Source organism: Lagopus muta, chromosome 2 (genome assembly GCF_023343835.1).
Source record: "Lagopus muta isolate bLagMut1 chromosome 2, bLagMut1 primary, whole genome shotgun sequence".
NCBI classification, from domain to species: Eukaryota; Metazoa; Chordata; class Aves; order Galliformes; family Phasianidae; genus Lagopus; species Lagopus muta.
The window spans coordinates 22957505-22974332 of record NC_064434.1 but is presented as its reverse complement, the minus strand read 5'-3'; the positions used below and the strand labels follow the sequence as shown (position 1 = coordinate 22974332).

General features: G+C 37.8%; 1 protein-coding gene across 5 annotated transcripts in view; it reads right to left on the bottom strand.

Annotated features, from left to right (window-relative positions):
* Positions 1–4825: 4825 nt before the first annotated feature.
* LRRC1 (leucine rich repeat containing 1) overlaps positions 4826–16828 on the bottom strand; it is a 64368-nt gene continuing 52365 nt past the window's right edge. For 4 of the 5 annotated variants that reach the window (XM_048935622.1, XM_048935625.1, XM_048935624.1 and 1 more), the window contains exons 11-14: positions 10460–10575; positions 9415–9587; positions 7742–7881; positions 4826–6097 (exon numbers count right to left, since the gene is read on the bottom strand). In XM_048935622.1, coding sequence (XP_048791579.1) covers positions 5939–6097; positions 7742–7881; positions 9415–9587; positions 10460–10575 — 588 coding nt within the window. In that variant the 3' untranslated portion in view covers positions 4826–5938. The remainder of the gene's footprint in view (positions 6098–7741; positions 7882–9414; positions 9588–10459; positions 10576–16828) is intronic. The other variant, XM_048935623.1, reaches the window with a different exon arrangement.

The following is a 16828-nucleotide window of genomic DNA, read 5'->3' as shown; positions in this document are numbered from 1 at the left end:
GTTGCTTGGTGAAGAACGTAATGCCATCAATGAACTGCGCGTGCAAAGAAATTCACTCATGTTTATAACCTTGTAGTGCTTTACTTAATACTCCAGAAATCCAGGACAATCATATCTGCTATAAGCAATTTCAAAATGATTTAATGCAGGCCATTTATTCCGGGTTTGTCTGGAAAGTTACTGGGAGGGACCAGAGAGAATTAAACTATTTGCATCAGTAGCACAGTCCCGTAATTTGCTCAAGGAGCAAAAGGAGGTAGTTTTAGTCTGACATCAAACTAACTTTTAAGTATTAAGTCCTATCTCTGTGCTATTCTGGGGATGCTCACAAACAGAAATTCAAGCTGCTGATGATTTGGTGGCATTCACAAGCTGTGTGTGCACCCATGGGTTCTGAGTAAAGTCACTACAGTCAGTACTTGTCCATGTTCACTGCAGAGGAGTTGGACTAGACATCCCTTGAAAGTCTCTTCCAACTCCAATAATTCTATGATTCTACAAACTTACTTATCTAGAGAGTGTTTGTTTTGATTGTGGTTACCATGCCTTCAGCTCATAACCCAGATATTTCAGTCAAAGACACATGCATCCTGCTGTTCCAGATTCCAAGGCTGGCCATTCTGTTGACTCTAGTGATAAAATGCATCACATCTCCAACATCTACCTGAAAAGTAGATAAGACAGTTCCTGCAAAGCAGCCCTCAAACCAAGTGCCTGCACATCCACTCTGGAAACCTCACATTTTTCATTAAACTGGTTGAAATCTGAGTATTCTGCTGAATTCAGAACAAAAGAGGAAGGCAATATCCCTCTGATAATGTCATAAATGGCTTGGGAGGAAGGGAACACCCAAAACATTTGATAGCCAAGGCCAATTCACTTTTCTCATCTTCTCTGACAGTAACCTAAGCACAGAAACAGACTTGTGCATTTGACAGAAATAGAAGGTGGGAAACATTCTCACCAAGCCAACTGAAAATAATCAAAATAATGCTATTTCCCAGATGCAAGGCAAAGAAAGGCAGTGAAATCTCCATTTACAAGAGGTCTACATATTTCTTATAATAGTGCACACCAGTCTCAGTGGGAGGTACACGATTCACAGCTAACCATATATTCAACATTCAGGCTATATCAACTGACACACTAAAGAGTATACTTCACAGAAATTTAGTTCTTGGTATCATTACTTTCCTTTCAAAAGCTGAATTCATGAGCATCAAGTAGTGAAACATGCTGAATAGCTAAACAGCAAAAAATAGTTCTCTCAGCACAGGTAAAAGCACTCCCTGTTAGACAAGGAGCAGTCTGATCAGCTTGTCCTGAACACAAACAAGTAATTTCTTGGGGAAAAAAAAAAATCGACATGCAAGTTTCCAGTACCCACTTCACAACCACACACTGCTTATCAAAAAAATGGAATGCAAGCTAGAAAAATCATCTTGACATATAAATTATATAGAAACTGTGAAAAACATCTGCAGCAAGAAAATGGAAAAAGGGGATGGAAAAATCACTTGCTACACCAACTATTGCTTTTGCTTTTCTAAGCTTACGGAATTGTAACTTTCAATAAAAACAGGTTAATATTAAATCCACTCCACCACTATGGTCAATTGGTTTTCCCTCATTAACCATCTAGCTAATAGCTGCATGCAAATAACGCAGTGTTTCTTTCCTTGCATTAAACCACCTCCCAAAATGGCTTACAAGGCAATTGAAAGAGTAGAGGAAGTTTTGAAGAGGGGGGAAAAAAAAAAAAAACCTTAAAAAATATGTTCACTATTCAGGCTCCCAAAAGCATCAGCAAGACTAAAGAAGGCCAGACAGAGAGACTAGAAAGGGAAAGCTCCTGTTTTCAAAGACAGATTCTCAAACTCTCTCAGCACCAGGTTTTTATGCCTAAAATAGGGTTAAAATTGCATGGAACTGTATCAGCACTTTGGGAGTACAAGTGTACCTAATACTCTTTATAAAATGTCATGTATGCAGACCATTTGAGAAATCACAGGAATCCACTCATCTGGGCTACCAGCATGTTCAATGGGTAGAATGATATGCAACCCCTCCTTTTATGATGAACCCAGTGAGAACCCAACATTTAGGTTTGGTGGAAAGAGAAGGTAGCCATTTGCCACTGTTTGGACTGGGAATGCATTCTTCCACCTACAAAAAAAAGACACTCCTTTTGGAATAGTAGGATCGTCTCACAGTAGACATCAGCTCCTATAATCTCTAGATGAATCACATTTTGAGCTAACTTTATGTTCTTTAACGAATCAATGGAAGAAAAGAAACACCTTCGATAAGCAACTCAGATCACCTATCTTTGGCTTGGATGACCACAGGGAGACTAGACTACTCATCCAGCTTCTACATGGCTAGGATGAAATTACATGAAACCATTCCAAATGAAAGCAACAGGTCTGGATCCCTCGTTCACTGCTGTCCTTTTACATTTAGCTAACATGGCAGAAAAACTGAAACAAATATTTCTCCCATTACTCAAAAGAAAAGTAAAAAGACTCTAAGACAATTACTTCATATCAGAGTTAAGACAGCAAGTACTGCCTGCTTCCCAACTAGCTTTTGGGTTGCAGAACTGTTTCCACAAGCCTTCCAGAGCATGCAAAAAGCAATTACCTAACAGAATAGAATAGTTCAGTTGGAAGAAACCTTCAAGAGATCATCTAGTACAGCCTGACCATTTGAGGACTGAAAGAAAGTTAAGCCTCATTTCTCTGCCTCTTTAGAGTGACTCAAAGCCCATTTTTTAAAATACAACAATGACAAAGCAACTATCATAAAGCTATTACAAGGTTTATGGATAATTCTCACTTCATCAGGGGGAGTAGGTACATGGTTTAAATGCCATAAATCACAGAATCTCATAATCACAAGGTAAGGTTGGAAAAGACCTCCAAGATCATCCAAGTTCAACCATTCACCTAACACCAATACTTCTCCATGTCCCTCAGTACAACATCTAAACGCTTCTTAAACACCTCCTGGGATGGTGACTCCATCACCTTGGGATCCCCAGACAGCCTGTTCCACTGTCTGACCACTCTTTCAGAGACAAAAAAAAAAAAAAAAAAAAAATCCTAATATCTAACCTGAATCTCTCCTGGCACAACTTGAGGCCATTCCCTGTAGTGCTTTTGCTAGTTATGTGAGAGAAGAGGCCAATACCCAGTTTGTTACAAACTCTTTTAAGGTAGTTGTAGAGTGCAATGAGGTCTCCCCTGAGCCTCTTCTTCTCCAGACTAAACAATCCCAGCTCCCTCAGCTGCTATCCATAAGACTTGTGTTCCAGACCCTTCACAGTTTCACTGCCCTTCTCTGGACACACTCCAGAGCCTCTATGTCCTTCTTGGGGTGAGGGGCCTACAAGTGAGCACAGTACTCAAGGTACAGCCTCACCAGAGCTGAGTACAGAGGGATGACCACTTCCCTGTCAAAAAGTGACTTTTTCTGACAAAAGCCAGGATGCCATTGGCCTTCTTGGCCACCTGGGCACCTGCTGGCTCATGTTCAGCTGAGCATCAACCCACACCCCCAGGTCCATTTCTTCCACACAGTCTTCCAGGCACTCAGCCCCAAGCTGTAGTATTTCCTGTGGTGGTTGAGTCAAAAGTGAGGGACATGGCACATGGTCTTGTTGAATGTCATTCCACTGGCCTAAGGCCAGTGATTCAGACTGTCCAGATGCCTCTAAAGGGCCTTCCTACACCGAGGATGAAAATGAAAAACGCTGTATCTGTCATATAATGCTCTGTATCTGTCATCAAAGATAAAATAATCTTTCTGCCTTTGTCTTTGGTCTGTCTTTTTTAGGAACTCATTTTCACCTCATTCACAAGGATTTGCTAAGTTTTACTTAGGTTCTAATGGTTAGAGTTTCCAGTATTATTTTTTTTTTAAACTTTTGGTTCTGCCAATTCCAGTAAATACTTTAAAAGACAAATTCTACACAAAATTAGTGCCGACTATACCAAAACCTCGTTTTCTTTCTCATGTTATTTTAATAGCAGCTTATCAAGAACAACTGCCAGAACTCTGCCTTGGGAAGAATGCAGCTGCACCATCCATGAATTAACATAACACCTATCCAACCACAGCAGCTCCTCCAAAGAGATTATGCCTTAAAGATTAGAAGGAGTCATTTTGCCAGTTTAGGTTTGAGTATTTGGAGATGGTTTGCAATACTACTGATTTGATTTAAAAATAGAAAGGAATGCCATCTGTAAAAGCCTCAAGTAATAATTTAAGAAATCACAAAAACTATCAAATACTGCAGATTGTTATTAATTTTAACATAGAAGCTATCATGGCTCACTCATTTTCCTCTTTCCCCCAAAATTCTAGTACAACCAATACATACTAGAATAAACAGCAGGTGGAAGAATGGATGTGGTTAGCTATACGTGCAGAAGCATCATGTCCTTCATTTTGTTGAAATTTGATTTCATTGCATTAGGTCACACTAAAACTGCAAGATCTCTGCCCAGAACTCAGACTGCTCAAGTCTCTTTGCTGAACAAGTTAGAGACTTTTGTTAGTTCATGGCACGCAGAGAACACATAGACACCAAAAATCAATGTTCATCATCCTTTTGCAAAATTGTTACTTACTGAATTCAGCTCAGTTCATACTTACCTTTATAAACAAACCAAACCCACAGATTTAATCAGACCTTGAAATCACCACTGGATCACTGGAAGTGCAACACGGTAACAATGCCAATTTGTAGAGTGCAACATGGTAAATGCCAATATTGATCCATACATACTTTAATTGCTATTTTAATGATACAATAAATCTATTGAAGCTTTTAAAGATTTCTTTTATTGTTATTATTATTATGGTTTTATAAACTTGTATAAAACCACCAAAGCACTTAAAAGAATCATGCTTTCTTGTGTAATACATAAAACTAGAATTATACTGTGCTTCTGAAAGTCTATCGTGCTGCTTTTGAAGTTATTTTTACAGATGGCACATTTGGAAAACAAAAAAAAAGCATGAATTTCTAGTGACTGCAATGCAACACTGCATCCAAAACAAATTGTTTCGTTACAACTAAGTTAAAGTGTGAGTGCATAACGTAATAAACAATAGCAGTTGGGTCATTTTAATCTTAATTCCATATATAACAAAACTAACATTTGTGCTTTGTGAATTAAAATCCCATGGTATAAACATAAATTCCATTTTGTAAAAATCTCAACAAATTACTGTCTGAAAAGAAACACACAGCTAAAACAGGAGACCAAGTTTAAATGTACTCACTTTCCTCAAGAACTGCTGTTTTAAGACTAGAATGACATAGAGACACAATAAGGCACAATGGGTGGTACAGAGAAATGAATACAGTTGTCCATGAAACTTGTTCTCTTCCACAAATACTAAAATATGTACCGCTCAAGATAAATTTTCTCTTAAAAATGAAATACATCATTTTGTTATGAAAGTTCTATACAAAATTTTAAAATTTACACCATCTGAGCTGCCAAAAAATTAAAACAAAAACAAAAACAAAAAAAAAAAACCAAGAGAGTGTATCAATTTTCCACAAAACTAAATTTCTCACCAGCACGTCCAGCCACTGGGAAGAAGATATCCCAGCACTCTGGAAAAGAAAAGCATTATTTCCCCTGTGTTTATGACAAAAATATTGTGTTCTGCATACAGTAGTGTATTATACTTAAAAAACCATAGTACTATTAAAATTACAATATTGACTTGGAAATGATTGATTCACTGCCTGGATGAAATAAGGCACTTCCTTCCAGTGGGTAGTACTTTTCACATATATGGAGACGATGAATCAGGCTCTGGTTAAAAACAAAAAGGGGGCTCAGTGAGGTCCCAGAAGACGACAGGAACATTACAACAGCAGGGGAAGACACAGGAGGTAAAACCTGGAGATGAAATTCTACACAGAAGTGGTCACTCTGTCAATGGCATTATTGACCTCGTTTTTGTTTGAATCCAGTCCTTTAGCAGCATTCATATCATTCCGTAAATTCTCCACTGTCTTTTTCATGTTCTTTAATTCTCCAGGGTGTGGAGTGGCTCGCCTTAGAAGTGTTCTCTAAAAATAAACAGTGCAATAAGTGGTTTTGCCTTTGTCTCTGAAAAACAACACACGCTTTCAAGGCTTTAGCATTTACATACAAAATACTACCTATTGATTTTTTTTTTCTTCATTTTCCCTCCTTGTCCTTTTCACAATACTATGCTTTTTTTTGAAAGTTATTTTCATAGCTGCTTGTTTGTGAAGACAAATAAAAGAGGTTTTAAGAACTATTTAAGAGCAAAAGTTTTCCCCTCTTGACCTACACATCTGAAAGCCACTCAAATGAAGTGCAATTACAACTTCTGAAGTAAAGATTCTATCATAAGTATAGTTGGGATTTTTTTATTTTTTCAGAAATATCCAGGTGATATAAGATTGTATTTCAAAATAAAACAAAAAATCATGACCCAGTTGGTTTTGAAAAAATCCCACAAGATCATTCATACTAAGTACATGCATGCCACTGACATGTAAACTACAGGGGAACTGATGCCCCAGCTATAAATAAGCGGATTGGTCAAGACTTCTTTAGAAATCACCACTCCCCCCAAAAAGGATCATAAGCCTCTTTTTTCCTTATAAAGGTTCTTGCCTCATGTCAGTCCACAATACCATGAATGAAAACATCATTATCATTAACAACCCAGCCCGGTAGGGGCATTCTTAGGTAACACAGTTGTTAACAAGCATCATTCTGAACTTTCTTATTAGTCAATCTACAAACAATGCTTGTCAAAGACATTTGGTTTCCAGCTTTGGGCTAAGCAAGCATCTTATTTGGAAACTTAAATGTTCATTTTCCTACCAAGTAAGAATCTTTTGAGCCACTTTCCAAAGAAAGACCATGCTTATAGCGTGCTACAATCCAGATAGCGCTCTGAAGTATGTCAGGCTGAGCTCTAATGAGAACAACTAACAAGTTTTTAGAGCATTAAAGAAGCATGCCAAAACATTTGATTGAAGCATTCTTAATCTTTACAGAGATTTATACTTGTTAATAAAAGTTAGTAAAGTTAAAGATTAAGTTGCATTTTGATCTACAGGACATGCAGCGCCCAACTTAGTGGAGAGGTCTTTAAGTACAGTGACAGATGTTCCCACATCCTTGGTTTAAGTGGGAAACTAATGAGCATAAACCTTGCTGTTCATGGACAGTAAGGTTATTTCAATGCAAATGGTGGAAAAGAATAAAAGAAGAAATGCAGAGAGAGACCAGAAATAGAAATGAGAGAGAAACAATGTAGCTGGGTAGCAAACTTAGCGGAGACGCATGCCTGAGTGCTGGAATCCTAAATTAAGATTCTATATACTTTCAGGCAGTAAAGCTTCACAGATGCAGAGGAAGATCCTATCTTGTTTCTGGAAAGCTGGAGAGAAAGCATCCTGAGGAAACACAGGAAAAGAAAGCAAAACAAAGACTGCCCTGCATCAGAACTTAAATTTATATTCAAAGCAAAACAAAAGGGAGAAAAAAAAAAGAAGCATTTCATGTCAATATGAAAAGTTTCAGCAGTCAATGTGAACAGTTTCCACAATTAGTATGACCAAAATGCATGCAGTCACAGCTGAAACATTTACAGCAAAACAGCTCAGATCCTTTTCACACTTTCGTGTTAAGATGGCAGTGCCTGCAGGTGTCCAAAGCCTTGGAAAACATACCATTTCATTATCCTCTTCATCTTTTTCATCTTCTAAGAAGCGAATTGCACTGACTCTGTTCACTGCCCGTTCGTTCCATGCCTCATCTGACATTTCATTTACCAAACTCTCCAACGCACCACATCGCGGCAGGTTATCTGCTAGAACAGCAACATAACTGAAGATTCACAGAAAGTCTGAAACATCAGCATGCTACAAGCGTCAATAACTGCAATATCCAATCAACTTCCAATCCAGATATGCAACTGTCTGTGTACGTATTTTAGACAAAAAAACAGAACTAGCATTAATTTTCTTTTATCAAGTACACATAATAAGTAGCTTCCATATAAACAAGAAATTTCTATACTTGGACTGTTTCACATTTGTGATGGTTTTACAATCTGAATATGTAACTTAATGTACTTGCCATTATATGTTTGTGTTTCAGATTAGATTTGCTACTTGTTAGCCAGTTACCTAAATGGCCTTCCATATCACAATATCATTACTTTTTACAAGTCCTTCCTTTTACTGTTGCTAGATGCACACGTCCAACAATCTTAATTCCAAGTCTTCTATTCCTGAAGCCATAAGAAGAAATTTTTGGAGAAGGCGAGATTTTCTACTAGTCAAGCCTTTAGAGAGACATTCTGTCTCCATTACTCCTCTAGAGGTAACTAATTTTCTCATAATCTAAAGAGGTTGATTCATTTATTTATTTTAATTCTTAATGTAATTTGTACTACCATAAAACCCTGAAATCCACACACAACAGCCATTTCCACACCTCAACTGTTAAAACAGATCCTATTTGCTCCAGCTCCACAGTACTGAAAGACTGAATTACCGTCATCTAAGCACAGTCACCTATAACACAGATATAACACAGCTGAGCTCTTCTCAGGCTCCCTTTGTACCCAGTGGAGAGCAATCCATGCGGTTTATTCTAAAAGTTGATTCTGAGACAGGATACATTACTCTCCAATGATTACAGAAAGAGTTTAAATATTTGATGCAGGTAAATCTCCTTCAATGTTCATATACCGCTATAAAATTTTGGAAGACAAATAACATCCAGAAGCCACTGGAACAGCAAACAGTGAAGAGGAGTTTACAATTCCACTTGACCAAGAGACAAGCATAAAGTGTAAATGCAACTTAAAACTATGCTTCATGTTTGTTGAAGAACACAAATTACTGTAAAGTAGATCTGCTTGAAAGAAACTTAGGGCGCTAAGAAGTAAAACATCCACATCACATCCACATGCTTATTACTGGCAATTCAATTATTTTTCTGGCAAAGAGACTGTAGCAGGAAGACCAACCATTTTCACCATGTATACACGTGTAATTTAAAATGCATATACAATATATGCAAATATGGACTCCATTACTTGGTCACTGGCAAACCTCAGAACTAATTAAGCCATCCTCCTCCAGGTCTGTATTTCATATATTGTAACCGCTGGCATTTTACTGTCATTAACATTCCCAATCAAGTTTGCAAGTCTTCTGAAACCTAGCACGATTACCGAAAAATAATTAAAAGTAAAAATTGAACCAGGACTGTGCTCAGTAGAGCTGACGCAGAGATTTCAAAAAGCCTGATTTACAAACCTTTACAGAACAGAAAACACAGTAAACAAAGAAGTATTTCTATATGTAATCAAAAACTCACTCTAAGCATTTACCTTGGCAACCAGGCTCAGAAGGCATTTGAGGAAGTAATACACATGTTAAAATCTTTTCTCCTGTTTCAGGGTCTGTGTCAGTCTGAAACGTCAGCAAAGGTTGGGACTGGTTATCAGACAACCACAAAGCCTTCAGCTTTAAGGTGGTCAGTGAGAGGGGAAGATACGTCAGCCTAGTTAAAAAAAAATAATGGAAAAAGTCAAGGTAACCTCTGGGAGACTTATGAGTCAACTTCATGAGCATCTATTCAGTACACAGCTTGGAGATGGAACAAACTGGAGTGAGGTTAATGCCTCTAATTCAAGGCATTAGAGTATTCATCAACTTGAACTATTCTATTCTTTTAAAAAGAACCCGCAGCTTAATTCCCTGTAGCTATGAATAAGCTAAAATAATGCTGAGCTTTTTTTACTGTAGTAAAATGCCATGGGATGCAGATTGCTGCTTCTGCTCTGGAACCTCACATACACAACTGCCACAACAGAAGTGCTTATGGAGTAATTACATTGCACAGACGAGGTGCCACTTGTCTTTCATTTATTTTCTTTCACTTAAGTTCTTGCTAAGCAACTGCATTTATTTGCTGGTTTATGCTTCAACCTGATCCCTTTTGCACTTTGATTTCTGAAACATATCAGCTAAGATTCATGAGAAGCAGTACAGTGAAAGTTGCATTATTTGCCACTCATGCTAATATCCCTAAGATACTCAGTATTAGTGTTACTTCACATTAAGGTAGGCAGTTTCTGCTGAAGCTCTACGAAATTGTCTAGGTTATCAGGTTTAATTCACAAATACAGATCCAGAGGGGTTTTTAAATCCTATCCTTTCCTTAAGTGAAAGCAATCCAGAATACCTTTACACTAAAACACACGACTTACGCTCCTTTGTGCCAGATGGGAAGATTACTTGGACATTTTCAACAGTAACGCTAACACTACAGTCATAATTGTCTTTTTGCAACTTAATTATTAGACTGAACGTTGTCTGTCATCAGAAAGAATGATGTAAAACCAGCAAAAGAACATGACACAAAAATCTTACCTGTTTCCAGCAACATCCAGGACATGGAGTTCAGTGGCTTGTGAAATTTCAGAGGGAATTCGAGATAATCTGTTGTCACGTACAGAAAACACATTAAGACTGCAGCATCCCCCAATCTATATTAGAAAGGAGAAAAAGAAAGACTTTTTGTTGCAGTAATGTAATATAAACAATGGCATGCAGTACGGGTCACGTAAGATGTCATTGTACATTCAAGTTACAACGCCTGCCAGACACTTCGCCCAGAGGAACAGACTGCAAACAAGTGTTAACTTAAAAGAAGCCTGACCTGAGGACAGTATGCTATAGCAGTTTCTTAAACAGCTTTATTTGAGAATAATGTGTACCTTTACAAACAGGTCAGGCTCTACCTACCCTTTTATCACCTTCCAAGCCAGGCAGAAGTCAGTAACCAGCCACTTTGCTGACTACCCTCAGAAAAAACACTAGCTTTAACATTCAACATTTTTGAACTCAGTGTTTACGTACTAATTCTCTTTCTTTCCTCATGCTAACTTTATATGCAAGCAAGTGCAGTGAGGCTCTAAGCAATACTGAATCAAATAATAAACCAATCAACTCCTGACATTTATTGAGTCAACAAAGAGTGATGAAAAGTTCACAAAAAGTAGAAAGCTTTATGAGTAACATCTTTGGTGTCCTGTTCTGATAGAAGCATCTAATTTCAGAATAATTCCCATCTGAACGGGCCAATTCAATCTAATTTCCTATGTCTCTACCAATTTATCCAAACATAGGTATCTTCATTCCCAAGCTAATTTTGGGGTGTAAAGAATGAGAGTTCAGTTTTACCCTTAAAGTATCTGTAATTTGCATCAAAGGTATTTCTCAGAAAAATAAAGCTTTTATATTAAATTAAAAGAAAACATTCCACCTTTTTGTTCCAGATGATTAATGCTACTTCTATAAACATCAAGATAATTCATTTTAGCAGCTTGAAAGCTGTTTTAAGTAACTCTTTGTTTCTAGTCACAAAGAAAAACCTACCTTTATTTGCTTATCTTACATAGCCTCAAAAAGCTCTACAGCTTATTTCTCAGTTACAAAATTCATGAGCAGGAAAAAAGAAACAACAACAACAACAACAAAAAAGCGACTTCTTCCCTTATTCCAAATATCACCATCAAAATATTGAAAGCCGTTTGAAGCTTTCTAGTTAAGCAGACTTAGATCTGAAGTATAGACAGCAAACGTACTAGAAAACCTCGTTTGAAAAATTAGTGTCTTCTGCAGTAACATACATGTAAGAAGGTTCTTTTCTTACAGTGCAGGCAACACCTCATTTAACCTTGGTCTCAAGTAACCAATTCTGGGCTAGAATTGTCTATATATTCTTATTAACTGTCAGTTCTGACTCTGCAAAATCCACAACTCAGTCCAAAACAAAGTTTTAGATTACAGAAATATCACAAAAGCTTTTGCAGTAGACAACGTAAAAATAATTTCAATTTAACCTGTGTTATTTACCAAGCAAAAAAATGCATTTTAGAAAGGGTGCCACCATGAGTTTGAAGACAAACAAAATGAGCATTCATACCCCACTCAACTTCCTTTATATTTCAAGTACATTTTAATGGAAGAAGGCAGCCATGAGCTGCTCATGGCTTCTGATTCACAAGCTGTTTACTGTGCAAAGTTACAGCACAATATTCTGTTGACAAAACAAAATCTATGTTGGTTTCCCTTAAATCACTGCCACCTATGATGCAGCTATTTCACAAGAGGACCAGCCTTTCAGCATCCATATGTACATTAGGAGCAGCAATCCTGTTAGCTATTTTAGCTTGTGAATCAAAGCCCTTAGAAACCAATGCTCAAATCACACGCAAACCTTTTGTGTACAAAACTCCTGTTTATCAACTATAGAGTCTCAAATAATGTGCCTTGATGCATTCACAGAATATGGAGCGCCATACAGTAAAAAAAAAACAACAGTATATATGCTGTCTAAGTAGTTTATCTCACACAAGGAGCCATGAAAGCAAGAGATACAATTCAGTGAATGTTGATGAGCTGGCAAGTGATGCCCTAACTGTAGACAGTGTTTGCTTTACTAAGAATGGAGTTTGCATTATTCAGTCTTAGAGCATGAAGATCCAAACAGTTTAGGCAAACAAACAAAGGAAGCCATGCAGCCCTGATGAGATTGGCACTTCTCTACTTGTGACAATGGAAAAATGCAGCAGTGGAACCAGCCAGCCCAAGACATCATGCATTTAAAGCAGTTTAATGAAAGGTAACAGTAGAACTGTGGACTGAATAATACTTACAGGGTTATCAATTTACCTGACCCATAATTTTCCAAGCGGCTAACAATTAAGAAAATACAAAAGATGTTCAATTTATTTTTCTTTATCCATACTGGACAAGAGCATGCCAACAAATGGAGACAGAATATACATTCTTCAACTCTAAAAAGGGTTAGAACTTGGAAGCTGCTGCTGTCTTCAGCTACTTTAACTTTGGGCTATCAGTTAACAGATAGTTGTTCAAAGTCTGTTTCACCCAGAGGTAGTGAAGACTTTTTTTTGGGCTTTTTTTTTCCTGAAGAGGGCAGCTGAGGGGAGATAACAGACAGATACAGAAATCTTTTCATGAAACTTTCAAAAACACAGGCAGCACCTAACAAGCAGTTAGCATCAGGTGAGATATCACAGAGAAAAAAGACAAGCCAACAGTTAAATTAAAAAATCACCTTCATTTCATAAAGACTGCACTCATCCGGCAGTACAGAAAGACATCAAATCCAACATTTGAAGAAATCTAAACACAAAGTGTTGTCACTGAGGCACAGGGCACACACCAGCATGCTGAAAGGAAAGCATCGCTTTGACCACAATGAAGTAATACAATACAGGGAGCTTTGTTGGTTTGGCCGAAAGTCATTAATGGGCAAAGAACCAGGCACGCTCTGCTCATGCTTACCCTGGTTTTCATCACATGCTTACAAAAGACCTTGCCAAACCATGACGGAGGCACCAAGTACACAGTTTGGACCACAAGCCCATTTAACAGTTAAGCACATAGTTCATTTTGAGCACAAGACTTCACTTAATGGACATAATGTGCTTTATTCTAGGCACACAAGTAACTATTCTAAAGTCTGGAGGCTTCACCAAACCCTCACATTCTTCAGTAGTGAACTAGGTACAAGGAAAACATCTCTACAGAGTTGTGTATGTTTAAGTCACATACAACTGATCACAGCATTACTTCACTCTATCCACTTCAGAAAGAGTTATTCACTTCTCCTACCCCACCACCTTCAGAGAACAGTCAGCTCAGGCTAAAAACCTTTAAAGAACAATGAAAACTTCAGTCAGACTGAATCTAAGATAGAAAATGATTGTTAATACAAAGGGCTAACTCTGAGATAATTGATTTTACAGTACAGCAAAGCCTGAGCAAAACCTACGAGGAGCAACTGAAGGAACTGGGGCTGTTCAGTCTGGAGGAGGCTGAGGGGAGACCTTATTGCTCTCTTCCAATACCTGAAAGGTGCTTACAGTGAGAGTGGGGTTGGTCTCTTCTCACTGGTGACAGGTGACAGGGTGAGGGGAAATGGCCTCAAGCTGTGCCAGGGGAAGTTTAGGTTGGATATCAGGAAAAACTTCTTTACAGAAAGGGTTGTTAAGCACTGGAATAGGCTCCCCAGGGAGGTGGTTGAGTCACCATTCCTGGATGTGTTTAAAAACCATTTGGATGTGGTGCTCAGGGACACGATTTAGTGGAGGGTTGTTAGAATTAGGGTAGTATGGTTAGGTTGTGGTTGCACTCGATGATCTTTAAGGTCTTTTCCAAACTGAGCAATTCTAAGATTCTATGATTTTTTTTTACGCTTATCTGAATCTGGATGGCTTTCTAAAACCATGGGTGCCACTAAGATTTCTTTAGGTTTCACACAAAACTGGAGGTGGTGCTCTTCTGTCTCACTTTGATGTTCAGCTTCCTTTTTCTGGAGAAACATTAAGACCTTGGACATACACAAAGAACACGTCAACTCGTCCTGCTAAAACTCCCCTCCACATTCTCATCACAGTCAGTGTTCACCACTTCAGTCTTCCACTTTCTTGACATCCACATACTCAGTAGCAATTTAACAGTCCTCTGGAACTGTTACACCTTAGTACTTGACTTCTCTTCTGGTGCTGCTGACAACTCCTCTACTGCATGGTGGCTGCTGTTTTCACATTCCCATCAGATTAATATTTTTTGATCATCTGACTTCTGTTGCACTTTTCTGTAACAATAACCTTGAGACTGTCATCTGTTTTTTCTTATTGTTGACATCTCTGCATTCATGTTATAGCTTTCTGTAGATGAACCCATGAAGAGATTCAATCCTCTCTTGCCTTTTAGATCCCTCCCAAAAACTTACTTTCCCTCTCTCTCTTGAGCTCAGCTAAGCAGTTACAGCCACTCATCATCCCTGATCAATTCTCAGTGACTATCACATACTCTCATTAGCACTCTAAAACCAAATCACAAATTAGAGGTGGGACTTGAAAATTACTTTAGTTGAATAAATGTCTTTTGATCTCAGCATCTGGTAACTGCCCAGAAGTTATGAACCAATTTCACTGTCCTTTAACAGTTAGCATCTTTCACACAGGCATAAGAAATGCAAGAAAATACAATATTGTTATAAATATTATGATTACTCTTTAGTATGTGACCACTTGAGGTTCATCTCTTTTGTTGGCCATTTCTTTCGCTTAGCTTTTAGGATAGTTGTCAGTATCAAGAACTCTCAATAAGCTTATACAACTCTAATTTAAGAGTTGTGTACTCTAATTTACCTTTGTTGTAAAACCTTTTTCAGGGTGTCACAAACCAAAACCCTGATTGAACTCAGAGCAAATAAAAACAGAATTTTCCTTGGCTACAGAGTAGAAGGATTAATTCTTTAATTGCAAGCACAGCAAGTTTAGAGGTGGAAGAAATTGCATAATTCACAAATAACACTAGCAGCTATTCCTAACTTTACACTGGTTAGGAGAATTTTCTGCAAACTCACTTTAACATCCCCGGCACCACCAGTGAATAGTATGAGAGGAACACGGCAACAAAGCTTCTCTGTCATGTGACTCAAGCCAAGTTTTCCTACATTTTTCCTCAGCGTCTTTTTCCCCTTTGTGAGGTACAAACATACTTCTACAAAAACGAGGGAAAGGACATAGGAAGTCAAAGCCAGAAACAAAAAAGCAGCCCTAAACATTAAAAAAAAAAAAAACAACAAAAAACAAACAACCTAACTAAAATGTAAAAAGAGCAGTTACTGCCCCCAAAAACAATTACAGTTTCATTTACCGTAGCAATAATTCTCAGCCATAATGCACCTCAGAGCTAGGAAGACACATTACCAGATCTCTGCAAGTTGTAGAGACTCATTAACGAAAGCACATGAACTGGAAAACATTCCAAGGAGATTATTTATGTAAGTGCCAAAATCAACACTCCAGTTTCACCAGCATTTCAGTGCCAGGGTGGGATTTCAATATGAAAGAGTCACCAGGCAGGTCTTTCAGGTTTCAGGGGAAAAACATTTGTAACTACAAACAGGTTTAGACAAACTCAGTTCTTGCTGAAGTCTGCTGCAGCACTCAGTTCACTGAGAGCAATCAAGCTGCAAGATGAGATACTGAAGATGAAATCTGACAGTGACTCAAGCCTTTGTCAGGCATTCAGCTGTTTCATATTTTATCTTATATATCCACACCAGATACAGAACAATCCTTGAATCAGGAAACTTTGAAAGGCTATTGAATGAAAATTCCTCAATATTCTGAAGTCAAGAAATCTTACACCAAAAAGCAGAGAGTGATTACAAGTGTGCACAGAAACAGTCCGGCAGAGTAATGGCTTGTCAGGCTGACCCAAATCCAATCCAATTAAACTGCTAGCAACTACAACAACAAAACCCAAGCAAATGAACAAAAAAGCTGAAATTCATACATTATCTCACTAGGTTATGTAAGAATATCATAGCAGGCATACAATTTCTGCCATTATATACATACATATGTGTGCATGCATGTATAAAAAATGTTCACTACTTTGTAGTGAACAATAAAGATACCAGTGGGTAAACTTATCTGTTGCATATGTTCTTCTCCATAGCATAAAGCCCCACATTTTCCATATGCATTTTACAAGACTGTATCTTTAAAAGAAATTCATTAATATATGTTCCTATGTTCCAAACCCATTTCTGACAGGGATGAAGATCGTGACTGCACAGCTGGTCTAGCAGAGCACAGGAGTTCATTTAATACATTTTGTTTTTTTCCTTTTTTTTTTTTTTTTTTTCCAAGTCAGTAACAAAAGAAGTGTAAAAAGAACATTCCA